General features: G+C 35.9%; 2 protein-coding genes across 12 annotated transcripts in view; one reads left to right on the top strand and one right to left on the bottom strand.

Annotated features, from left to right (window-relative positions):
• LOC150099785 (uncharacterized) overlaps positions 1-6,830 on the top strand; it is an 83,086-nt gene extending 76,256 nt beyond the window's left edge. For all 4 annotated transcript variants that reach the window (XM_090404113.1, XM_090404111.1, XM_090404110.1 and 1 more), the window contains one exon: positions 5,874-6,830. In XM_090404113.1, coding sequence (XP_090260239.1) covers positions 5,874-6,436 — 563 coding nt within the window. In that variant the 3' untranslated portion in view covers positions 6,437-6,830. The remainder of the gene's footprint in view (positions 1-5,873) is intronic.
• Positions 1-27,432, bottom strand: part of LOC150099784 (phospholysine phosphohistidine inorganic pyrophosphate phosphatase-like) — a 272,126-nt gene that overhangs the window by 79,095 nt on the left and 165,599 nt on the right. For 6 of the 8 annotated variants that reach the window (XM_090403980.1, XM_090403983.1, XM_090403978.1 and 3 more), the window contains exon 8: positions 22,478-22,723. In XM_090403980.1, coding sequence (XP_090260106.1) covers positions 22,633-22,723 — 91 coding nt within the window. In that variant the 3' untranslated portion in view covers positions 22,478-22,632. Of the gene's footprint in view, positions 1-14,754; positions 14,777-22,477; positions 22,724-27,432 lie in introns of those variants that run through there. The other 2 variants (XR_016549371.1, XR_016549370.1) reach the window with 2 other exon arrangements.

The following is a 27,432-nucleotide window of genomic DNA, read 5'->3' as shown; positions in this document are numbered from 1 at the left end:
GACTGTTGGGTCATTCATGGCTGGTAGGTGATATTCTTTGTTAGTCTCCTTCAGTCATCTCGGTCTCTTGTTCTTGATGTCAGTTGAGAAAGGGAGGAATTTGTCCATTTTTTTGATGTTATCAGTCCATTTCATTCGAGGTCGGCCCCTAACCCTTGATCCTGGAACGATTCCTTCTAGTGCTTGCTTTGGAATGCCATTAGCCCTCTCCACATGTCTGAACCATTTCATCTATCTTCTTCTGATGACTGTCAGAATATTTTCCCTTTTATATTTTCCCATCACAGCTAGTGTTAGTAATATTTGTCTTCCCTCAAGATTTCTCTTAATAATATCTGGTAATAAAAACCAAATTTTAAATTTATATTTGATAAGAGTGCACAACTAAACTGAAAGAGCAGCCATTCACAGTCATCTTCTTATAATGAAATACAATTATCGTTGTCATGTTACATATTTTTTATTTCTGGTTTTGCTCATATTTGCTCTTTCCCCTCAGATCTATCCTTGTGTGTAGTGATCTCAGACATATGTTTGATCTCATCCTCAACTGACATTACACCCTTCCATGGGCGTAATGTCAGTTGAGGTGTTCTGTAGAGTTTTCAGATTACTAACATTCAACAACAGGTTGCTTCCACAAAACTAATTGTAACAACACAGAATTGCCCAGAATGTCAATATAATGGTTACTTTGTAGATATTATGACAAAGAATCTTAGTCCAAACAAGTAGAAACATCTCCACACCATAATATTAATGATAGTAAATGTAACAGATGTTCTCCTGGCAGATGGTCAAATACAAGTACAGTGTCCATCAGATTTTAAGAGCATATCTTACTACAAAACTCCATGCTACGGCTCTGTAATAGTCTGCTGTTCAATAATGGCAAGCTTTACATCGTGCATGCATAGTCATCCACCCTCTCATAGACAATGAGATTACGGAGTTTTGGTGTAAACATAGGATCTTTGTTTGGAGAGTGATGAATGAGTGGAATGGATTGCCAGAGGTAGTTGTGAGTGCTCCAACAGTGAATAAGTCCAAGAAGCTGTATGGTAGTGTGGGTCTCCTGCAATGAGTTTCTTTACTCCAAGGAGATACCCATATAACAATAAAAAATAACATAGTAGTGGTGGATGCCATTACTCCTGCTGTAAAGCTGTTCTGATGCACATGAGAAAAGAACATGTGATCTTCCTAACTGTTTACTGAGTTTCTTTTGTATGATCACATTTCTATCTTCTAATGATGTGTAGCTGATCTTAGCTGCTGCAACTGCTGAATAACATGTCAACCTATGATACCAACTCACCACAAATCAGTAAACCTTACCACATTTTCAGTATTGCAGAACTAGTCATCCAGCATGTAGTCCATTGCCTCTAAAAATTTTTCTGACATATGGTCTGTCACTATTATGCAGAAAGAAAATAGGGTGTCCATATAATATCTGCAACATATTGTTATAACCAAATAGAAGCTGTGTATCATACTTGACAAAAAATAGTCTAGTTTTTATTACTGAAAAGAGATGATAGTAAAATTTACAATATGTAAATATTGTAAATTTCTTTGCATCTCAATAATGCAAAGTAATATTATCTGCTTATCTTCATGGCACCAAAAGACATTGCAGAAGACCATACTAACCATTATTCATACATTACTTCATCTATCATACCTCTCCTTAAATTCATTCACTGTCAGGGCACTCACAACTACCTCTGACACTCTATTCCACTCATTCACCATACTCCAAGCAATAAATCTAGTGGGCACATACATTCCATATGGAAGATACTTTACAGGACAGTAGACATGATCTCAAATGATGCTACATAGAACAAATTGGTAACAAAAATATATTTATTTGACACTCAACTAATTTTGTGAAATAACTATTTCACATCATAAAACATATAATGCATGCAGACACCAGTGGTATGCATAACACCCCACTAACCATTATGTTACTACATAGCATTAGATTGTTACCTGCTTAGTTAAATATTTAAATTAAGTTAACTTTTTTTAAAATATTTTTAAATATTTTTAAAAAAGTAATAAAGTCATTCACCACCTCTTTATAATAATAAAGAGGTGGTGAATGACTTGAGAATAGTGATGTATGGAAATTCCATTATTAGAAGTGTGGTAAATGAGAGCTTCCAAAAGGTGTGTTTTCCAGGAGGAAGAATTAGCAGGATAATTGATCTTTTAGATAAGAGAAAGACGAGCAAGAGCTGATGGTGGTTGTTGGAATAACTTGTATGGACAAAAAGAGTATGTGAGAATGGATATCAGTAGAGTGAAAGATAACAGTGTGGTTGGAAGGATGATCAGTGTGTTGCATAGATATGAATGGTATGTTGGTGGAGTTTTTAAATGGGTGGGATGTATTTGAAGAAAAGATGGAAATGTACAAAAGTGACAGATTGCATTTGAATGGATTTTGTGCAAGTCTATTGCTGCGAGGAGGAACAAGTGATGTGAGCAAGAGAGCGGAAGAAGTAAGAAGTGAAGCAGGAGAGCTGAACCGGTAAGTTATTGTAAATGAGAATAGTAGTGCTATGAGTGATAATGATAGAATGAGAATGCAAGGCTGACAGGGAAATAGGAGGGGGAAAGGTATGGTGGACAGGGAGACACAGTATAAGGAGAGTGGATGTGTGTGGGGATGGTCAGTTTGGGAATTCCACTGTGGGATAGCCTAGAATTGGGATGTAGTTGAGACTGAAGAGATAGGTGATAAAAGCAATTAGGAATGGTTAGGTGTGAATAAATCGCAACCTACAAGTGGCATGGGCAGGACCGGTTATAGAACTAAAAGTGAATTGCTGTGTTTATTTACAAATGCCAGGAAGAGATAAAATAGCTTCACTGACTGAGTTTGCTTGCCCAAAAATTGTTGGAATAAGCAAAACATGGCTGGGAATGGAAATGTAAGGGTAAGATGTTTTCTGCAAGGATAGAAAGAACAAGAAGGGAGGTATGTGTGTGTGTGTGGGGGGGGTGCTATTGATGACAGAAGGCAAATTATGTTCCCACAAAGTGGAGATGCAAGATATAAATACTGGCAATGATTTTGAGTCAATATGGTGTGAGGTGAAATTTGACAGGAAGAGAGATTTAGTTGGATGCTACTGCTAGTCTAGGGAATGTGGAGGATGGTGATGAAGAAATGTATAAGTAACTTGGGTTAGCGAACAAAGCAAGAATGATTATTATAGGGCAATTTTAATTATGGCAGTATAAACTGGAATGAAGAGATAGCATTTGGGAATAAGGAAAATGAATTTCTTGAGAGAAAACTCTCAGGCAGTATATGAAGGAGCGCACACAAGGATAGAGACTTTTAGATCTAATCATTTCATCAGAGGATGTGATAGTGATGGGATTTCGTACTCCCCTCCAGTTCGTGAGAGTAATAACCTCACCTTTGACTAGCCATATAAAGACTTCTGTGAGGAAAGTATATGTGTGGAATTACAAGACTGATGATTATCAAAAGCTTAGGAGACAGCTTGGAGCTATACAGCATGGAATGAGGTGTTAAGCGGGAGGGAGATAAATACTGCGTTGGAACTTACCAGAAGATATTTAACAACATCTATATGCGAATGTATTTGGAATGTCAACAGATTGATTAAAGTGTCAAATGAATGAATGAAGAAAGGGATTAAGCATGAAAGTTGGAAGAAGAAGGCGCTCTGGACGCATTACAAGATGGTAGCAATCAATTGCATGAGGAATATAAAGAGCAGGCCAGGAGAGTGACTCAGTTGGTAAGAACAGCAAAACTACAGTATGAACAGAAATTAGCAAATCAGGCAAAGAAAAATCATACAGTTTTCAGCAAATGAAAGAAAAAATGGTTGTGGTAATATGATGTTAAAGGATGAAAATGGTAGAATGATGTAACTGCTGATGGGTGAATACCAGAAGACATCATTGAGGTATTCAGTAAACGATTTATAAGGGTGTTTCATCCTCATCAGGCTAAAATCATGAAAAACTCAAGTGTAGAGGACATTGGACAGGATGGCTTAATTGTGAGCAAGCAGAAAGTATTTGAGGAAATAAATAAGCTTGATGTTAATAAGCCAATAGGATTTGATGACATATCATGTGTCTTAAGGCAATTTTCCAGTGAAGTGGCAGTAGCATGCCTGTTTAATAAGTCTTACAACAGCACTGGTTCCAAAAGAGTGGAAAGAAGGTAAAACTGTTCCACTGCATAAAGGTGGTGATAAGGCTGTGGCTACAAATTATAGACCAATTTGTATATCCTGCAGTTGTGATTAAGGTACTGGAGAGATTGGTGAGAACTTGGAAACAGAAATGTGTTGATAGCAACAGTATTCTTTGTGGCTGTCAGCACCATGGGTTTGTTAGAGGGAAATTATGTTTTACTAATTTACTTATGAACTATAACAAGGTGACAAATGTCTTGAAGAAGGGAAATACACGTACAGTCATATACTTTGATTATGCAAAAGCTTTTGATAGACTGTCACATGACAAGCTGTTAAATAAAATGAAAGAAATGGGATTGGATAAGTAATTAATGATTTGGATCAGTGACTGGCTATCTGATATGTATTGGAAAGTTGTATATGGCAATACAGTCTCCTGAAGGAGGGTCACTAGTGGGGGCCATTATTGTTCAATTTGTATAGATTTAACTGGTGATATGCAGCCGTTTGCAGATGATGTAAAATTGGTGAGAGCAATGCAGAATCAAGCAGATGCTATGGCCTTACAGGAGGACTTGAATAGATTCTATAAATGGGCAGCTAGTGGAAATGCCAGTTCAATGTTGCAAAGTGTTAAGTTTTGAAATTTGGTAAGTAACGAAGGGATGCAAAGTATACACTTGGTGGAGAAACTTTATAGGAGGTAGGGGAGATGAGAGATCTGTGATTTGTGGTGGACAAGGACCTGAAATTCAGGGACCACGGTGCAGAAGTTGTGAAGTTGCCACATCAGATAATGATGAGGAGGACCCTGACATGCAGAAATAAAGGTCATGATTCCACTGTAAAGGCCTCATATGGGGTACTGTGCACAGATTTGGCGACTAGATTTTCATGGTGATGAGGATATGTTAAAAAGGGTCCAGAGAAGATTCACAAAGATGTTCAGTGGTCTTTGGAATGTGGAGTATGAAGACAGATTTAAAGAATGTAAATTGCAAAGCTTTGTAAATAGGAGGAGGAGGGGAGAATATGATTGAGACATAAGTTAGTCAGTGATTGTTATCAGATTGACATGGAAGAAGTTTTTCATAGAATGGGGGGAGAGGGTAGAACAAAAGGCCATCATTGGAAACTATGTAAGGAGGATGTGAGCAGAGGAGTAAGGAGAAGGTTCTTTGCATGAAGAGTGGTTGGAATGCATTGCCTGAGTGTGTTGTGAGTGTAGAGTGGTAGTGTGTACCTCCCACAATGAGTCTGATTCCATGGAGCTCATATGTTAATAATAATAAAATGGATTATGATATTTAGAGCAATTTGTGATGAAATTAACTGTTCTTATACAAGAGTAAGTTGCTTTATGTGTATAAACTTTTGTTTGCTCATGATAGAGTAAAATATGGTTGCAAACAGAAATATGCTTTATTGAATAATATCAATTTAGCAAAAAAACATGTCTATAAGAGTGAATTGTAAATTAACACATTCTATATATATATAAAAAGAAAAAGCAACTTCTCTTCTTGTCTACTGTTTGACTGCATGAACATTGGAATAATTTAGTTTCAATGCATAATTAGTCTTAGTAAATAGTTTAAAGTTACATAAGACATAACAACATATTCAAACTGCATTTGGAAGTTTTCATAACGTTTTTTTTCTGTTTTTCAGATACTGCAATCCTCAACAGCTTCTTAGATGGGATACTATATGAATTCAGACATGATCCGGCAATTATTAAAAAATTGGATCCTTTTTATGTGAAGGACATTAATGGAGACAACTTCCGCACTTGGAATGGGGTTGTTCATGGGCTTTCTAATATGTACAGAAATGGAAATGCTATATTATCAATAGATAAAAGTGGAAACATAACTGTATCAGCTGGTTTGGTTATATATGGAATCACATTTGATGCTAATTACCAAGCTAAAAAGTGGTTTATTTCTATTTCAGGAGATTTGGGAGCTGTGGTTGATCAGATAGCTGCTGAATCATCCATTGGTGTTGATACTCAAAGCCGTAATATGACACTTAGAGATTTTAAAATAACAAAATTTAATGGATTTAAAATTACTAAAGTTACAGGACTTTCTTTTGCCTTTAACTGGATTTTGAAAATATTTGCAAATGACTTCTTAAAAAGGTATACACCTAAGATAATAAATATGTTAGAAACTACTGGTCGGAAAAAGTTAGAAGAACTCCTTTCCAAGTACAAATTCCCAATATAATACCATATAATATGTAGAGACTAACTTAAAACATACTTCAAATTCCCACAGTATGAAGAAGAGGAAGGGTCAAACTCAGAGCTCCTACAGAAAGTTTGATTATATGATTACTAATTTATAATCATAGACTGTAAACTATAGCTCATGCCTTATTAATTCTTTAACTTTTCTTATATATTGAAATTAATAAACATTTTTCTCTAAAAGCCTAAAAAAAATGTTACACAATAAATTGTATATATTGCCATTTGAATAAATAATGGCTTCACAATGTTCTGGATAATCTTGAATTTATCTAAAACAGATTTCATTATTTATCAAAAAATAAAAATCACTACTGTTTCTTAGCCGAATAAGAAACTCAGAGTTTCATGCTGAATATAAAGTTCGGCGATTCCAAGCGTAAACAAATACCTGGATACTGCAGCAACTGACCCTTCAGGTAGTGCAAGCTGAGGCAACTCATGTCAAAGGTGGAGCAAGCTCCAATCACTATATTCTTGATATTTACCCATAATGTGAACTTAGCTCCTATGAGCTGTATTACTGTTCTACATTATGAGAGAAGGTCACTACCCGGACCAGTTTCAACCTTATGTATAGGTGAAGCGGGCTCTAAAAATAAGACAATCCCGAAAGATCGCCCAACTCAGCGTTGTTCCACTCGATGACAGGCTCACCCCGTCACCGAGAAGAACTTCTCAGCATTGGCTCTACCCAGTGGCAGGCTCACCCCACCACCAAGCAGAGCCATAATCTCAGCGGTGGCCCCACTCAGAGACAGGCAAAAACCTACCTCCAAGTGGAGCCTCTCAAAGCCAGATCCGCCCCACACCGGTTTCCACCCTCATTGGGGTCTCATCAGTGAGTAGGTAGACCTAGTTAATATCAAGTTTGTAGCGAACAGAACTTACAACCCTTCTATGAATATTGCCGAGAGGTGTCCTAATAAATTATTAGATATATGAAGAGCCAAAGGCTTCAATTCGGCGACATATGACTTGTTTAAGTTAAGGGATATTACATCCCATATCGTTTCTTAGCCGAATAAGAAACTCAGAGTTTCATGTCAAATATAGTAGAAACTATATAAAGTTCAGCGATTCCAAGCGTATGGGATGTAATATCCCTTAACTTAAATAAGTCATATGTCGCCGAATTGAACCCTTTGGCTCTTCATATATCTAAAAAATCACTACTTTCCAACTACATATGCAAATATTCAATATTTCTACTTTTTATAATTATTGTAGCTTAAGCCATGAGACAATATATCTATTAACTGTGTATAATTTATTCACTGGTCACTTTATATTTTTTGTTGGAGGAAAAAAAAGCCTTGCCAGTTCAGGCTTTACTCATATTGTGCCTTGATGTCCAACATTATCATAACTCTGTGAAACATGTAGTATGCTTTTCAAGACTTTACATGTTGGTCAAGCGGTTAGCATATCTGCTCTCCAGCCACAGGCATGAATGTTTGTGATTCTTTAGGTGGGAGATGAATTTCATTGCCTAGTGCAGGACCACTTTCCTGCTTATTGCAGGCCTGAAGTGGTTTAAAAAAGTTCCATGTTTGATCTCTAGAGCAGGGTTTCTGGACTATGTAAAAAATAAATTAAAAATACAAAAAAATATATTATTATTATTATTGTACAGGTACCTATATGGAGTCTGAAGACTCATCACTGGAGACCTAAACTATCCACACAATCTATCATACCTCTCCTTGAACCCATCAACAGACAAAGCACTCACAACCCATTCTGCTCATTCACAAATGTCCAAGCAAAAAATCTAATCCTCGCACTCCTAACTAACCACACCTTTATTCAACTTCTGTGGGGTGACTGGCCCCTCTAGCCAAGTGCTGAAACATTTCTCCTGCATCAATACTATAAAACCCTTTAAGCAACTTAATTCTATCATATCCCCTCTTTTTCTCATATCAACCAACTTCTGCAATCCTCAAACCCACAATCTATCTTCATAGGAAACATTCCACAGACCACACACCATCTTGGTCGCTTGCCTCCGAATCTTCTCCACCTCTTCCTCATACCCAAGAAACCCAACCAGACTTGAGCATAGTAATCCAGATGTGGACATATCAATGCCTAATAAAGGAGAATAACTTCCTTATCTCTACTGGTTAGTGTGTTCTTCAGCAACCAAGTAATCTTATAGGCTACCTTAGCAGTATGTTCTCTAAACTTTAACTCTCTGTCTACCACCACTCCTAAATCTCTATCTTCATCTATTTCCTGGAGTACAGTGCCATCAATGTGATACAAAGCTTGTAATGTGTTTATCCCAAAATGCATAATTTTACATTTCTCGACATTTAAACTGACACCCATACTGACAGATTATTTAAATCATCCTGCAAGCTCTCCACATTGCCTTATTTTATATATATATATAAAATTATGTAGAGAAATAGTTACTTTCACCACTAGTCACCTGTTTTCACCTTGATTCTATCCTTCCATATACCACTTTTTGATATCTGTCCAGCAGTACCCCCCCCCCCAATTCACCAATTCTTGAATTCTCTTTTTGACCAATTTTTTCATCATGCCTGAGACACTGATTGGTCCATAATTTGCTACTGCAGTCTTAAAACCTTCCTTATGCAAGAGAATTATTTTGCACTCTTTCCACTCCCTTGGAACTCTGCCAGAGCTGAAACTTAAAGATCCTAGGTAGTAGTACTGACAATTCCCTTGCACATTCTTGCAAAATCCAAGTTGTATTTACATTGAGATTCTGCAATAGCCTACCCACATTAGTGTGTCATATATGTTTAACCTTCCTACCGGCTAGGACGTCTATAGACGTCCAACTAAATCTGGATAAGATTCAGCCCACCTGTTGAAAGAACCTGGATAAGAAGTGCAATTTGACTGTCATGTCCATTAGAAAGTGTGATAAGCCCTCATGCTGAAGAGAACGGTTAATCGGATTATCTCGCGTTCGTAGCTGCAGTTGCCTATAACAAGAAACGCACTTCCTTTTTCCATGCTGGATAACTGGATTTTAGTTATATAGGATAGAATAAAATAGAGAAATTATTTATATTTTTGTTTTCTCTTTTTATTGTACAATACAATTTTAATGTCTGGGCAAAATAAAGATCTTGCATAATTTCTTCACTTAAATATTGCCTTACCTTGGAGAACCAATTTAATTTTTTAATTTTTTTGCGCTAATTTTTTTCTAATCGCTTACTAGTCAAATGATTTTTCTTTGTTCTCGAAGAAATTAATTCACGATAATTATTTGAAATATTCTTTTAAAAAAAAGAAAATAAAACCGGCTGCCGACGTTCCAGTTTATATTATTTTTATTTTTGCACAAAACCATCGAAAGCGAATAATACTTCACAGATTTTCTTTAGGACATGCTGGAGCAACTTTGCTTTATAGCAAATAACATGAAATTCTTTAATCATAACCCTAAATTTTTTCTTCATGTTGTATAGTAATTTATTGTTCTTTCTACACAATCTTGGTTTCCTTGTAGAATTGGTCATTACAAAATGAAATTAACAGTTATGATTAATATTTTCTGCATAATTCAGATATTTTATTCTCCAATTTTTAAAGTAAGTAATACATTTGCTTATTTTTATCATTCAAAATATGTAGATCAAATGTGAAATTTCACTTCCTTTCACAATAGAATTGAACTTTATTTCGCCTCTGATAGTTTACCCCCCCCCCCCCCCCCGTTGTATCACTATCACACACCCGAAAACTGTTATGAAACATAGGTACAGTTTTTATTTAATTCGTTATTTTTCTCTAGTAATTGTTCCACATAACTTTAATTTTTCGATACTGAAACTATGTGGTGATTATTATAAATTAGCAAATTATAAATCAGAAAATATACATATTATTTCCTCATTATTATAAATCAAGAAATTATGTGATATTCGGATATAGGTGAAATTAATATTTGAAAGCACTGTCATCCTTCAAATGCATTATCAGAATAAAGTGAAAAACCAAACAAGAAATTTCTGCCTGTAAAATATTCAGATATTGCTTGAGGCTCTTTAGTGTGCTGCATGTTCTATTGTTCTGTTTCTCCCTGGGGGGGTTAGTAATCTCCATTAGCTTTGAGCTGGGCAGAAAGGAATTACTGGGCAGAAAAGAATAATTAGTAAGTATATTCAAGACACAATTCATTTACAAGATGGCAAGCAGTAGCAGTGACACTCATGGTAAGAAAAGAAAACTTCGTGGGATGCAGAAAAGTTGGAGCCTTCGCCTTTCGAGCAGCTCTTGTTCTACTGATGAGGAGAGAAATCTTTCTAGCTCTGAAGATAGCGATTCTGCCTGTACTTTAGATATGTCTTCATGCAGAAAATGGGTGATCGCCACTGAACGTACGCCAGCTTGTCCACGATTTCCCTTCATAGGTAAGCCAGGAATTACTGAAGACTTTGACTCCAGTAATATTTTAAGTTCTTTCCGTCTATTTTTAGACTATGATATTCTTTCCTTCATAGTGGAACAGACTAACCTTTATGCTTGCCAACAACATCAGCAAGTTGAGTACAGTCCGCATTCTCGCAGTAAATTTTGGAGCCCAATAGATATCAACATGCTCCTTACATTTATAGCACTCTTGATTGTGCAAGGTATCGTGAAAAAGCCCGCTCTCAAAATGTATTGGTCTACAGACTGGATTCTGAACACGCCAATGTTTCGTGATGTTATGACTGAAAAACAGTTCAGTCTCATCATGAAGTATTTGCATTTTCAGAATAACGAGGAATACGATCAGGCAACACATCCTTGCCCAGTCCTCAACAAAATTTATGATTTTCTGATGAAAATCCGTCAGAAATGTAGATCACTCTACATTCCTGAGAGAGACTTGAGTATCGATGAAAGCCTTATGCCATTCAAAGGTAGACTGAAATGTAAGCAGTATATTCCCAAAAAGAAAGCGAAGTATGGAGTAAAATTTTTTATGCTTTGCGAATCCGAAAGTGGATATCTTTGGGATTTCAAACCTTATACGGGAAAGCAAACTGTAATCGAGCATGATAAATATTCGGATCTCCCCTTGTCGATGCGTGCAGTAATGCAGTTACTAGACCCTTTACTGGGGAAAGGTTACTGCATTACAATGGATAATTATTATATGTGTCCTGAACTCGCTGATTTGCTTTTACAGCATTGTACAGATAGTTATGGTACTGTAAATGCAAAAAGGCGAGATATGCCTCCAGATCTGGCTCCAGGAAAGCTATCGAAGGGGGAAATCTGAGCTTATCAGCGAGGGAAAGTCTTTGCACTACGTTGGAAAGACAAAAGAGATGTTTTTCTGCTGTCTTCCCTGCACAATCCATCAACGGAATCCGTGGAGAAGCATGGTTTGAAGAAAGAAAAACCTATTGCTGTGTGTGCATACAACGACACTATGGGCGGAGTCGACAGGTGCGATCAGCAGCTATCATTCTACTCTGTAATGAGGAAACAGCATAAAAAATATTACAAAAAAGTGTTTGGACATGTATTAGATTTTGTTATTTGGAACAGTTTCCTCCTGCACAAGAAAAAATGTTTGTCTACCATAACATATCTAGAATACAGAATAGAAATTGCGAAAGCATTGCTGCATGCACATGCGCCTTCTTCAGCAAGCAGAAAAACAGGAAATCCTGCCAGACATCTGAGGTTGAACGCTGCTAACTCCAACCATTATCCGGAAAATCTACCACCAACGGCTAATAAAAAAAAACCTGCACGCAAATGCTATGTATGTAATAAAAAAAATATCAGAAAGGAAACAAAAATCTGGTGCCCTGAGTGTAAAACTGCTTTGTGTGTTTACCCTTGCTTCAAGATGTTCCACACTGTTCAAGAATTTTAAATTCTGAACAGTATGAAATAAAGAATGTTTGTTTTCAAGGCCATCAAAACAGTCCTTTTCAGGACTACAAATATTGATAGAGGGATACCCGAATGTACTGTTTCTTTTTTCATCTTGAAGGCTAATTTTTAAGTTCTTTTTATGACAGAGAATGATATTTTCGGAAGAATAAAATATAAGAGGAACTGGAAAGAGTATTCCAGGTAAAGTATTTCACCAAAACAATAAAAAATAATGAAATAAAATCTACCCTATATATATAGATAGATGTAATAACTTTTTTTTTTTTTAAACTTGGGGATATTGTATATTAGGATAACCAAGTTATTTTATAAACTTGGTTATAAATTTCAAAATAACTGGAAAGGCGAGATATGCCTCCAGATCTGGCTTCAGGAAAGCTATCGAAGGGAGAAATCCGAGCTTAGCAGCGAGGGAAAGTCGTTATTTTATAAACTTGGTAAAAATAACCAAGTTTATAAAATAACTTGGTTATCCTAATATATATATATATATATATATATATATATATATATATATATAAAATGATAAGCCTTTTTATGTCATGTTTTTCGAAACGTTTTGAAAGTCAGGGGCTACCGTGAGTGTCGAGTCTTCAAAATTCGAGTCATCAGAATTCAGGGGCGGGACCCCCTTTCGAGTTATCGCAATTGAAGGAGAACTGGCCTACCATACCGGAACACAGGGGGGGGGTATAGCCCCCTAGTTAATAAATGAAATATATAAATAATAACGGGAACATTTTCACCTTGCCAACACTCAACATTGATGTGATATGGGTTCCAAATTTCTTGTTTGAGATATATATATATATATATTACAAAGTTTTGTAATAAAAATTTCTGCTACAATGGAGTTTGGCAGAATCAACAATATTATTACTACCTTATTTCTGTTTCTCGTGTGGGAGAAAAACAGTAAAATGTCACTCTTATAATTATATGAGATATTATAATGGCAAAAATAGTAAGAAAAAAGTCATTTGCACTTTCTCTTCAAAACACAAAGAAAGAACATTGTAAATTCAGCCAGTGGAAAAGAAAATACTACATATTTTTCTTCTATTATCTGATTTTTTTTCTTGTAGTACAAAGAAGAAATCACTGCATAAACATGAAGTCTGTAGGAGGGAAAAAATCTGGAAATTGGTTACATTATAACGAATAGAGAAATCATGTCAGACAAAATATTCACGTAAGATTCTAATCTCAGCAGACATAACATTGTCTTCTAGATTAGATATCTAAAGTAACTGAACCTTTGCTACTATTTTACACTAAAATGAATGGGTATGTTCCCCAAGTGATTTACGTTTGTAACAGTTGTCTTACGAACGATTTATGAAATAAATTATCTGAAATATCCGCAGATTGATTAGGTATATACCCCCCCCCCCCCAAAAAAAAAAGATTATGAAACGCATATGCACCTTTTCTTTTAAAATAATTCAAATCCTCTTTTTCAAGATTGTATGAAATAATTTATAATTTTTTGATAATAAAAGTGAAATTGATTATTATAAATTAAGAAATTATTTTGGCATAAATAATGTATAAGCATGTAAACGAAATATCAGCATTTCTGTTAGGATATCGGTAATCAACAATCGAAAAGAAAACAAGACATTCTTGGTGAATTCTGCACTACAGCTTGAGGCAATTTAGTGCGACTTTAGTGTTCTCCCCTTTCTTTCTCAATAGCTGAGAGTAATAATCCTTCAGCTTTTCCTCCAGCTAAGAGGATATTACCAAGTATTTATAAGACGTAGATTATTTCAGAAATAGCTTCCAGCAGCAGAAGTAATATTTAGATTTTTTTAAAGAAAAACGAACAAAAATAATACTACTGAACTTTCTTTTGTGTGGTATGCATATAAACAATTTTGCATGGTGAAAATATAGCATATTATTTCTAAAATTTCACATAATTTCAGCGGGCAGTAGAACAGCTGGTTTTAGATTGCAAATAAATAGAACAGATTTAGAAGCTTCACGATGTAATCTGATTGCCGTATAGCTTTTGTCAAAATGGTAAAATGAAGTAATTGATTTTGAATGCTGTCTAGAAAAGCTTTCAAACCTGTGAGTTCTAGGAGAGGATAAGGGGGGGGGGAAAGCATTAGAAAATCTTCAAAATGAAAAAGAATTTTGAATCATTCCGTATATGATATTTTTCCTATTATATTTTCAACATATCTACGAGGATGTGCACTAGATATTATCGTAATATGCATAATACAAATAAATAAATAAATGACGAAGGGGAAGAATCACTGCTAAAATATCATTGGATATAAATTTTTGATACCAAAAAGACACAATCGGAAACAGAGTAAGGCAATTTAGCATTTTTTTTTATTTTGTCTTTATGAATAACAAAAAATCGTTTCTAAATCTGAAATGTGATGATCCATATAATGCTATTTCGCTAGAAACGAAAGAAAAAGAACATATTTATTTCAATAAATATTATTTAAAAATATAAATATTTGACATAATATTTTCGAAGCAAACATTTGAAAATTCGAAAAAAAATTATTCAATTATTATACGTAAAGTGAAAGAACAATCAGTGCATCTCTTCCGGTGCACTGATTTGTAGAATAAAATACACCAAATTCACTATCACTAAATAGATTCATTGCAAAAGCTGATCAGTAGGCATTTCAGGATTGATTTTTTTTTCGCATATGTGAAATTGGTTTCAATTTTTGGGAAGAGACACAATAAATCATTTTAGAGGCAAGAAAGGTCAAATAACTTAGGACAGTAAATGAAATTCTAAGCAACACAATAGACGTAAAGACAGGGGGAAGGGACACAAAGGTCACTCAGCAACAGTTAATCTACTAATGCTATAGAATAGCCGTAACGAGATTAACGGCGGAGGAAGGTAATGGCATGATAAAAGTTAGAATGCCGACGAAGTTTTGATCCATGAAAAAAGCTAGGGAGTGTTGAATATTTCATCCACACCGGCCGGTTGGGAGGTTAAGCAGTAACCTCACCCTTGCAAAGTGGTAACTCAGTAATTCAACTGTTTTATCTGCTTCTCTCACCTTGTGGCCATCATCACTCATTAAGGTTAATCTTCCATAGTCATTCTTCCTCTTACTTGCGACATAATGAAAGAACTCTGTGGGATTTCCTTTGGTCTGCTCAGCTAGATTCAACTCATAATCTGATTTTGTCTTCCTTGCCATGCCTGTTGCCTTTCTTGTCTGAGCCTTGTACTGTTCATGAGTTTGCTGGCCATCTTTCTTCTTATATATCCTCCACAGCATTTTGTTCTTCTTCTGCAGCTGGTGCTTAATGATATTACTCATCCATCTAAAACTTATCTAATTAATCCTTAACTATCTCTCATGCACTACTAACATCCTTACTCTGCAGTGTTTTATGCCATGGCACAGATTTAAGCTTCTTCCTATGCCTGTCATAATCACCAGCCTTGTAGTTCCACATATTCTCCTTACTGACAGAATATTGCTAATATTTCACAACCTCCTAAGTCAGGACCTCGTCACTTTCACCAATCGGAGGCATGTGGTCACCTTGGTTATGGATAGCTCTTTTGATTCTATGATCAAGTGCATACTCTCACACCTGTAGTCCCTTTCATTACATGCTTCCTCAAGCAATTATCTCTCAGTATGTGTATAAATTTCATTTTATTCCTGCAATGTGATCTTTATTCCTCCAAGTCTGTATCTCCATATTTGAAGTCCCCATAATAATAATATCCTCAATCTGTACTCATTGTACTAATTTGCTGATGCATGTCTTCCAGATCATCCGTGGAACTCCCGGGCCTATAGCAAAACCAACTGTATATTTTGTCTTACTGGACTTAATCTTACACCAGACTGCTCCAAATGAATAGCTGCCCTCCTGCCTATCTCCTATTCTTTTTGGCTGCAATTCATCTGCTATCATCAGTAGTACCCTTTCACCCATCCTATCTTCTCTATCTTTCCTGAAAATACTAAACCCTTCACATTCTATCCCTGTAACTTTAGTGAGACTTGGTTAACAAGTCTCACTAATGTCTCTAACTTTTGGCACAGTTATACCAACCAATGTTCCAAACTCCTCCCACTTGTTCGCTACTTCTGGCATTAGCATATAAAAACTGAAGCATCCCTTAATATAAAAGTAGAAAAAAAATCCTTAGCTCATCCAGCATACAAAATGTACTACAGGTTTGCCCATAACCTTTTGTGGGTGTCAGTGACATCATTATAAAAAAAAAAAAACTCCAGACTTTAGAGTAGTGAAAAAAACTCCTTTAAGCTATCATAATACTTTTAAAAACTTCAGTTTTGTTGACATAAATGTTAGTTTGCCATGCATTATGGAATATGGATAGTTTATCCAGATACTTATAAATATATTTTATATATATTATTATTATTATTCCCTCCATGAAGTCTGCCAACTTCATGGAGGGAATTCAGAATTGTACTGAATCTTAAATTCCTTAACACTCCCTGCACTAACAACATATTCTGGTAATGCATTCCATTCACTACAATTCTCCATGTAAAAAATCTACTCCTTACACTCTTACATAACTTCCAGGAATATCCTCTGGTTCTTCTCCTCTCACCTTCTACTCTTTTTATAATCCCCTCTGGATTAATCCAATAAAATCCCTTCATTAACTTAAACATCTATCATATCCCCTTTTTTCTTCCTATTCACCAAACTCTGCAATCCACATTTTTTCAACCTCTCTCCATAGCCAGCATTCCAAAGTCCTGATATTGTCTTAGTAACTCCTCTGGATCCTCTGCAATGTTTCCACATCACAATGAAAACAAGGCAGCCAAATCTGAGCACAATAGTCCAACTGTGGTTTGATCAGTGTTTTATGCAGTGGCCTAACCACCTCCTTATCCCTACATGTTATGTGTACTTCTTATCATAGCAGCACTACAATGTGCAGTCTAACCTTCAGTCTACTGTCAACCATCACTTCCAAATCTCAAATCTCATTCACTTTCTGCAGTACAGAACGATTAATATAGTACACGGCCTTATATTTCTGCACTCCAAAATGCAACACACCTTGCACTTATTAATATTAAAACTATAATCACACTCCTTTGTCCAAGTCTATTCAAATCTTCCTGAAGGGAGTTAACATCAGCAGTGCTACTTATAGTACTCCACAACTTTGCATTATCAGCAAACAACTGAAGATCCCCAATCAGTCCACATGATATATCCTTTTACAAACAAGTTAAACAGCAGGGGGCCCAAGAACAGAACCCTGGGCCACACCACTGGTTACTCTTCTTTTTTTGAGACACTGCTTAACACTGTTTGTGTGTTAAGGCTCAAGGGAGAAACTTCTGCTATAGGTTTAATGGAGTGAAACAGCACTGAGAAATAATTAAAAATAGTATTTAATTCTTCCAGTATTTCACTCATTAGAGAGAGACATCATCAGGGAGTACAATATGAAACTTGTAACTAACGCACACACAAAGGCAGCACAAAACTAAATACTAGTTAATGTTTCTTTAACATGAACAACTTGCTAGTATCATTGAGAGAGCCAATCACCAATCCATCTAACCAATATACTATTTATTCCCATCCTCTGCAGCTTTTATATCAACTTATCATGCAGTAGTCTATGAAATGCTTATGTAAAATCCAAGAGTTCAGTGGAATGGGATTGGTTGATGGATGGGAAGAATATCGACAGTGCATGGGAAGCATTTAAAAAATACTTAAATGATGTGATATCAGAGAGAGTTTGAAGAATAAATAGGGTAGGAGTCAAATGGATGTGTAATCTTATTAAGCAAGAGATTCGTAAGAAAAGGATGATGTGGAAGGAATACTGTGTGCATAAGGATGATGTCCTTTATGAAAATTATAAGCAGCAGGCTAGAATAGTCACAATTGTTGTACAGAAAGCAAAGTCTGAGTATGAAAAGAAACTGGCTCTGCATGCTAAAGACAACCCACAAAAATTCTATCGATATGCTTCAAGTAAAAGAAGGAATGAAAAGAAATAACTTCTAAATGCAGATAACATGAGGATTACAGATGCAGAAGAGGTTGTTTAACTAATGAGTGCCCATTTTGTTAAAAGCTGAGCTCACTGCTACCTCTTCACTGGATGAAGGAACTCAGGTGTATAAGGATGAGCTATTAGAGCTGTTGCACATAATAAGAATAAGAATTCAGCAATAGCGACTGATGGGATATTAGCATGTGTGCTAAAAGAGTGTTCAGCTGAACTGGCTATTCCTTTGACCAGGCTGTTTAATATGAGTCTCAGAACAGGGAAGATTCTGAAGGAATGGAAAGAATGTACGCTAATTCCATTGCACAAGGGTGGTGTCGACCAATCAGTGTCTCAGGAGTGGTGGTGAAGATTTTGGAAAAATTGGTTAGGCCCAAACATGACTTCTGCATTACTTCAACCTTAGTATCACCTCTGGATCACCTACCTACTGATGAGACCTCAATAAAGGTCGAAACCAGTCTGGGTAGTGACCTTTCCCATAATGCATAGCATTATACACGCCTGCAAGGATATGTGCTTTGCATTATAGGATACTAAGTCAGGTAATGTAGCTTCTATATACGAGTTGCCCCAGTCCTGAAAATAGTTCAGTCACAAACTTTGTTTGCTTACACTTGGATAAAGGATTAAACCAAGTATATAATTTCTTGGTATCTTTAATTTATAGTATAAACAAGTGGAATAACTCTCTAAACTCTGTACAATTCCTTCTACCACAAAGATGGCACTTGTGTCTCTGTGCAATCCAATGTTCTATTCCAAGAGAATACTTAATTCCCTTGCCTTATTTAGTTGCATTCATCTGCTGTATTCACCACTGTCCAAATTCTGAAAGTCACTCTGATTTCTTCAAATTTTTTGACTACCTGCAGTCGAACTACCCAAAACTATGTAATTTCCTAAGTCATTTTCTTAGGCAACTTCAATGTCCATAACTCGATTCTCTTTTCCAATTACACTGACCAAGATGAAGGAAATGCAATGATCTAATGCAAACTGTCCATTTGACAACCAAGTAACACTTTCAGCTCTCCCAACGCCACTGAAAATGAAAGTTTTAAAACTGGAATAAAACTTGGCAAACTGGAAAAAAAAAAGTGACTGAGCCAGGAAGGCATGTGGTGAATCTCACCACATGCCTTCATAGCTGAATCACCTACAATAATAAAAAAATCCAACATTCATGATGAACTCATGAACATATATTGCTGCCAGGTAAGGCAGCAGATGCACTGAGAAAATACACAGAAATCTAAGAAAGCTAAGCTGTGTGTAAAAGTAACTAACCAAAAACTAATGGGAAGACTGGTATGAATATAGAAGATAAATATCATTAAGGTAGCAAAATATATTGAAAAAGATCAAGTATTATTATTATAATCCTAAGACTAAATAGAGTCACAGATACATCTAGGAGGTCTCTTTTGTCATACACACATGGCTCATCATTTGTTATGTTCCATCGAGTCGTTTTTGACTCCTGGTGCTTCTATGAACATACGTTCTCCATTTATATCTATTCCTAGCCATATCTTTCAGAATTTCCAAGCACATTACAGTTGCTTCTTTAACTCCATCCACCCATCTAATTCTTGGTCTTCCTCTTCTACTGCTTCCATCAACTTTAGCAAGCATCATCTTCTCCAGACTATCGTTTCCTAACTTAATATGTCTGAATATGACAATTTTTGCTTGATGATCATAGCTTTGAGGAAGCAATCTGGCTTTATTCTATCTATCATTGATTTATTGGTTTGCTTTGCAGTCCATGGTATTCTTAGTAAGCATCTTCAAACCCATAATTCAAATGCATCTATCTTCCTTCTTTCACTCTTTCTCAGGGTCCAACCTTTACATCCATACAGTACCACAAGGAATACCAATGCTTTCACAATTCTGAAGTTGTGAAAGCAATGACAAATTTATTGCTTAAATTTGTCATTGCTTTTTTTTCCAAGTAATAATCTTCTAACTTCTTCAGTACAATACCCATCTTTATCAATTCGGGATCCTAGGAGCACAAAATTGTTAACTACTAGCTCATCATACTGCGCCTTAAACACATTCAAATTCTCTGCAGAAACCACGCTCTCAGACAATGCATTCCCATCATTCGCAACCCTCCATGCTAAAAACCTGCTTCTCACAACCTCCTTATACAGCTTCCAGGGATGACCTCTTGCTCTCTCCCAATCTCAAACCATTTTATCAAAAATCTTTTCAATTTTAATCCTATAACAATCCCTTATTAACCTGTATGTTTCTATCATATATCACCCCTCTTCCTCCTATCCACTAGACTTTGCAAATTGCATTGTCTCCACCTTTCTTCATATTCAACATTCAAGAGATCAGAAACTATTTTGGTCAACTGCCTCTGAACCCTCTCCAACATCTCTTCCTCCTTTTCAAAACTAGGTGACCAAATCTGTGCACAGTACTCCATATGTGGCCCAATCAGAGCTTTATACAATGGAACCAGAATCCCCTTACTTCTACAAGTCAGTGTCCTCTGCATCATTGCAAATTTGTTGTTTTGTACTTACAATTTTGGCAACATGCCCTCTAAATTTCAGATCCTTATCCACATTACCCCAAGATCTCTTATTTCCAACACCTCCAACAATATATCCTCATGAGGAAAAGGGCAAGAATTATGAATGATATATTAGTCCTGATATCCAATGCTTCAATCATTCTATTCATTTTACCTCCAGGAAAACAAACCTTGTGCATTGTCGTTTGCCACAGCTCTAATAATCAAATCACCATACAATGCCACTCAAACACCTAGTCAGAAGGTAAAATTCCAGATTGGAGTAGAGCTCTCATAGTACCCATGTATAAAAAGAAATAAAAACTAAATGAGAATTACAAAGAAATTTCCCTACTGACTATTCCAAGTAAGAATCTGCAAACATACTTGCAGATTCTTACTTGAAGAAGCTAAGAAAAATTGTGGAAGAGGAAACTTGGGGAAGAACATACTGGATTCAGGCCAAATAGAAGTTGTGAGGAATAGATCATCACTTTAGACATAGTTAAGAAATCATGGAGCTATAACAAAAATTTGTATTTAAGTTTTGTATGTCTGGAAAAGGCATAGAACAAGGTTTCAATAGAAAATTTTCAAAATGCAACACGTTATATGGGGTAAATGGAATATTAAATTGTAAAGCAGCAGTTAGAATTAGTGGACGGTACAAAAAGGTGACTTGACGTAGAAACAAGTGTGAGACAGAATGCACACTCTTATTTATTTATATATGCACCACAATTATGAATGAAAGTGGCATCAAATATGATATCTAAACTGGAAATATTCAACTGAGCTCTTTGCTTTATTAGATGATATTATACTCCTAAATAAATCCACTGCAAATATTCAAGGTTATTTGACTATATTGAATAATTGGGTAACTGCATTCTCAATGGAGAGCTTATGGAACAAGTAAAACATTTCGCCTATTTGGGGCACACAATTTTTAGTGAAGATGGCAATTAATTATGGAAATAATCAAACAAGAAAAACTGATGAGGTATGGAGTAAGTGGATAAATTTATAAGGAATAAGAGTGCAATTAGCCAAAACAACAAACTAGCAGTATATCAGACAGTGCAGACCAATTTTAACTTATGGATCTGAGAGTTAGGTTAGAAATATAGCAGTTAATCATAAAACAGGAGAGTTAAGAAAAAATTATGGAAGTGAAAAGATGGGAATCAATGAGAGAATCATATTAAAAATAAAGATAGATATTAGGAATGAACTTGGCATTGCTAGCATTCAAGAATTATAAACAGAGTTAATATAACAAGGTATGGCCCCAAACATGTGCTTTGCTATACCTTTTCCTCTATCATTTTTCCAGGTGTTAGATAGCAGGAAAAAGATCCTGAGCAAGACTAAGATCTAAGTTTGTTGTTGTTATGCCAATATTGGATTCCTGACAAATAGCAGATTAATTTGTACGAAGACTTCAGGATTCTATGATAGTGATGCATGATTTACATTATTATTAACCTCCAATCAGCAGCAATCTGAGGGTAGACATAAGCAATTTAGTGAAAATTATGTTGGTATATCTTTTAAAGAGTAATTTATTTAAATCTTTCATATCACATAGAAAGAGGAAAAGATCATGTAAATTTATGATCTTCAAGGTCTTGACTTACAACTTTTGTGTGATGATCATGAAGAACATTCAAGCAATTATCAATGTTCCCAATGCTAACTTCTAAGAGCTTCTCAATATCATATCTACTGCTTGAGCCAGGTTATCTACAATAGCTGTAGGGTTCACTAGCAGATGATTTTCATCAGAGCTCCTGAAACAGAAACATCTAATCATAAGATATTTTGTAGTTTGAATAAAAGAGTATGCTAACTACTTTTATAAGATCTTTTCAAAAGTATTCTAACTGATGATGATCCGAAAAAAAGAATAAGACCAGTAGGATTTGAAGCTTAGTCTTCTGAATTAGCCTCTACAGCATTGCATTGATAGAACATTTACTGAAATCCATTTCTGGGGCATTAGATTCAAAACTATTAAATGAAATTAGGTGAAAACACTTCTGATATCATTAAATCTACCTTTTAACAATATTCTGAACCTTTGGGGAAGAGAGAGAGAAATTTGTACAAAGCTAAATTCGGTCTATATGGATGCTTATGTACCTGTCATGGTCTGTTTTTGTCCCCAAAAAAGAGTTGAGCTGCATGAGTGGGTCATTCTATTTCACAGCAAGTGATAAAATTCATCCTACCTAAAGACAATCACAAATATCCATACCAGCAGTTGGATTTATTATTATTATTATTACAGGTATCTTCATGGAGTCAGTAGACTCGTCGTGGGAGACCCAAACTATCAAAATAATATCTATCATACCTCTTCTCGAATTCATTTACAGACGAAGAACTCGCAACTGAGTCAGGCAATGCATTCCACTCATTCACCACCCAAGCAAAAAATCTAGTTCTCACATCCTGGTGACCAGACTTGACCACAGTAATCCAAATGTGGAATTATCAATGCCTTATAAAGGGGAATAATAACCTCTTTATCTCTGGATGTTAGTGTGTTCTTCAGTAACCAAGTAATCCTATGTGCAATCTTGAACACCTTAGCAATGCCCTCTGAACTTCATCTCCCTATCCACCAAAACCCCCAAGTCCCTAGCCTCATCAATCTCTTGGAGTGTCGTTCCATCAATGTGGTACACAGCTGGTAATCGTTTAATCCCAAAATGCATAACTTTACACTTTTCCACATTGAAATGGCATCATTACCGTTTGTCCATTTTGCCAGCTTATTGAACCACCTTACCGGCCATTAAAGATCAAATATGCACCCTCAAAAGCTTCGTATCCATCATAGATTTCAATGTAATATCAATGGTATTACAATTTTAATATGCACTTCGCATCCATGGAAATGTGGACATATATATACGTCCTGGCCGGTAGCGTGGTTAAATCATCCTGATTTTTTATTGCGCTAATCAACTTTGCATCATCAGCAAATAACTGAATATCTCCCTTCAAGCCATTTCCTATATATCATTTATGTACAATTTAAACAATAACGGCCCGAGCACAGAGCTCTGAGGCACACCACTGATCACCTGCCTTATCCTGGAACTCTGCTCCTCCATACACTACTTTCTAGTATCTCCATGAGCCATTCTCTTATCCATATCACCAGTTTAGTATCCATCCCCATCTCCTCTAATTAGGGTATGTTGTCAAAAGCCTTAGCAAAATCCAGAAGTATTTTCCCCTTGTCCAACTCAGATGCCATTTTATTGTAAAAAGTTAATAAATTGCTGCAGGATCGACCTTTAACAAACATGTTGGTCCCTATAGAGTATCATATTCTGATCCACCCATTCTTGAATTCTGTCCTTAACCAACTTTTCCAATACTTTTACCACCACTCCCTAGATGGTGATTGGTTTCTGTAATTAACTACCACAGTCTTAGAGCCACCTTTATGGAAAGGAACCACTTTGCCTTCCTTCCACTCCCCAGGGACTATACCAGAGTTCAAACTTAAGTTAAATAACCAAGTAAGAGGTGTTAACAATTCCTTTGCACATTCATGCAACACCCAAACTGATATTCCATCTAAACCTACAGCAGTGTTTGCATTTAAATTTTACAATATACCAAGTACCTCTGAATTATTAACTTCAATTCTAACATTAGTTATTGCTACAGGTACAGAGATATCCTCACTTGGGTGATAGACTTTTGAAAAGTGATCACTCAGTAACTTTACTATTACATCTGAGTTGGTCACCTCAATACCATCAGCACCCACTAAGGTTATCCTTCATTCTTCCTTTTGCTACATAGCAGAAGAACTCTTTGGGATTACCCTTGATATCCTTGGCTAAGGTTTTCTCATAATCTGATTTAGTTTTTCTTACTATGTAAGAAAAACTAAATCAGATTATGAGTATCTGGTAACCTTCCTAGCGTGAGCCTTGTACTGATCGCCTTTCTTCTTGTAAATTCTCCATAACATTTTCTTTTTTTGCAGATCAAGCCTAATACTACTACTCATCCATCTAAAAGCCTACCTTGTTTATCTTCCTGACCATGGGAATACATTCTGATATTGTCTTCCTCAGACACCTGCCGATTATATCCCATGTACTGTTAACATCTTTCCCCTGCAATATGTTCTGCTATGGGATGGCTGTAAGCTCACTCTGAAGCTTGTTAATTACCTAATCTGTAGTTCCCTATATATCCCTTCTTAAGAGAGAAATCCACAAATTTTGCAACCTCCCTAGTTAATACTACATGATCGCTCTCACCAATTGGAGGTAACGAGGGCACCTTATTTATGCATATGTCCCCTGAACCTATGACCAGATCCAACACGCTCACACCATGAGTCCCTTCATTTATGTGCTGTTTCAAGTAATTATCTCTTAGAAGGTGTATGAATTCCATTTCCTTTTTTGCCACGTGATATTTCCTCCTTCCAATTGATATCACCATAATTAAAATCCCCCATAATAATCACAAACTTGCACTAATTTGCTGATTCATGAATTCAATATTCCCCCTGTATCCCCTGGCATATAGCAGCAACCAACTGTATATTTGGTTGCATTGGTCACTATTTCACACCAGACCGCCTCAAATGAACTATCATTCAAATGTCTATCCTCTTGATATACTACTAAGGATAGTAGTATATCAAGAGAATATACTACTCTTTGGAAGCAACTCATCAGCTATCATCAACAGTACTCCTCCCCCCATTCTATCGTCTCTATCCTCCCTGAAGATACTGTACCCATCATATTCAATTCCAGTAACTAAATCTTCTGCTGACAGCGAAGTTTTACTAATGCCTACAACTTTTGGTGAGATTGCACTGACTAATTCCAAAAATTATTCACTCTTATTTCGAATGCTTCTTGCATTAGTATACAAAAATTGCAGATTTCCTTTAGTTCTTGTACCAGCTTTAGAACTGATATACATGCTACTAATTTCAGTAGTCCCATTCCGCTTTTTATCCACTCTATTCTTCAAATTGTTCTGCAAAAAAGGATCAACAAATATACATTCACTGCATGTTTCTCCCTCTTACACTCAAACTTTTCAATTTTCGTTTCCCTGCCCAATTACTTCAACTTGTTCAGAAAACTTTTGAAACTTCAGGAAAAATTTGAACTCATTATCTATTGGTTGGAGAGAAGAAGCATTATTCACTCTCCAATGAAATATAAATATAGCAAACTATAACTGTGGACAAAACTATACACTTTTTAATCAGGTTTGTTGTTACATAATATTAGAATGCAGGTTACTTTTGATGTTCTTACTCTGTATGAGTTGACAGAACTACTCAGAAATTTGTGCATGTCCCATAACACAGCATCTTCATATGCTATTTTCAGTAAATCAGCTTGTTTCACTAGCCATTTTGCCAATTGTGTAAAAGCATGTTAACTGGTCTTTAATTTATTTTCTCCCCATCTACCAAAGAATTTCAAGTATTGGTAGCTAGCAGTACTGAAGTATTTTAAACTACGAATAACAACTGAACGTGAATATACTGAGGTTAGTAAGAGTGTAGACTAGATTTTTTTTGCATGGAAAGTGGTGAGTGAATGGAATGGATTGCCAGAATTAGTGACGTGCCCTGGCAGTGAATAAGTTGAAGGAAAGGTATGATAGGTATCATGGTTATAAAGGTTACTTGTCGATCTCTCATGATGAGTCTTCTGACTCCATAGAGATACCTGTATAATAATAATAATCATAATAACTATGATTAATCTCTACCATCTGTTCTGATGGCTATGTGCTAAATAAGAAGTATGGTTTGTTAAAATTGTTATTGTAAATATTGCACACCCTAACAAATCCATAGGGACCAGAGAAATAGCTTTTTGCAGTGCAAAGTAGGGTAATAAAGACTGACTACATGCACTTCATTCTCAGGAAATAATAAATGGCCAAGAAGTTACTAATATTCAGTTGAGTAACTGTAGCTTCCTAAACTGACTACTGTGCACAGATTTGGTCAACTGGGTTTCTTGGGGACCAGCAGGTGGTAGAGAAGATTCAGAGATGAGTGACCAAGATGGTGACAGGTCTATGGAATACTTCCTACAAGGATAGGTTGAAGATTTGGGGGTTATAAAGTTTAGTTGATAGGCAGAAAAGAGGGCACATGATAGAAACTTTTAAGATATTAAAGGAGTTTTATAAAACTGATGCAAGTGAAAATTTTGAATATATGATAAACAGAGAACTAGGGGCCATCTGTGGAAGTTGTGTAAGAGTGTGGTTAGTAAGGGTGTGCAGACCAGATTTTTTTCATGGTGAGTGAGTGGAATGGATTGCCAGAATTAGTTGTTAGTTCCCTGATGGTGAATGGATTCAAAGAGGTATAATAGGATTTGTGTGTATAATGGTTAATTTGGGTCTCCCATGATAAGTCTCTGGACTCCATGGAGATGCTGTAAAATAATAAGTATTTCATTTTATTTTTGTTATATAA

This window comes from Typopeltis vanoorti, chromosome 14 (assembly GCF_054136105.1).
Source record: "Typopeltis vanoorti isolate ZY-2024b chromosome 14, IOZ_Tvanoo_1.0, whole genome shotgun sequence".
Classification (NCBI taxonomy): Eukaryota; Metazoa; Arthropoda; class Arachnida; order Uropygi; family Thelyphonidae; genus Typopeltis; species Typopeltis vanoorti.
This window is presented reverse-complemented; position numbering and strand designations above follow the sequence as displayed.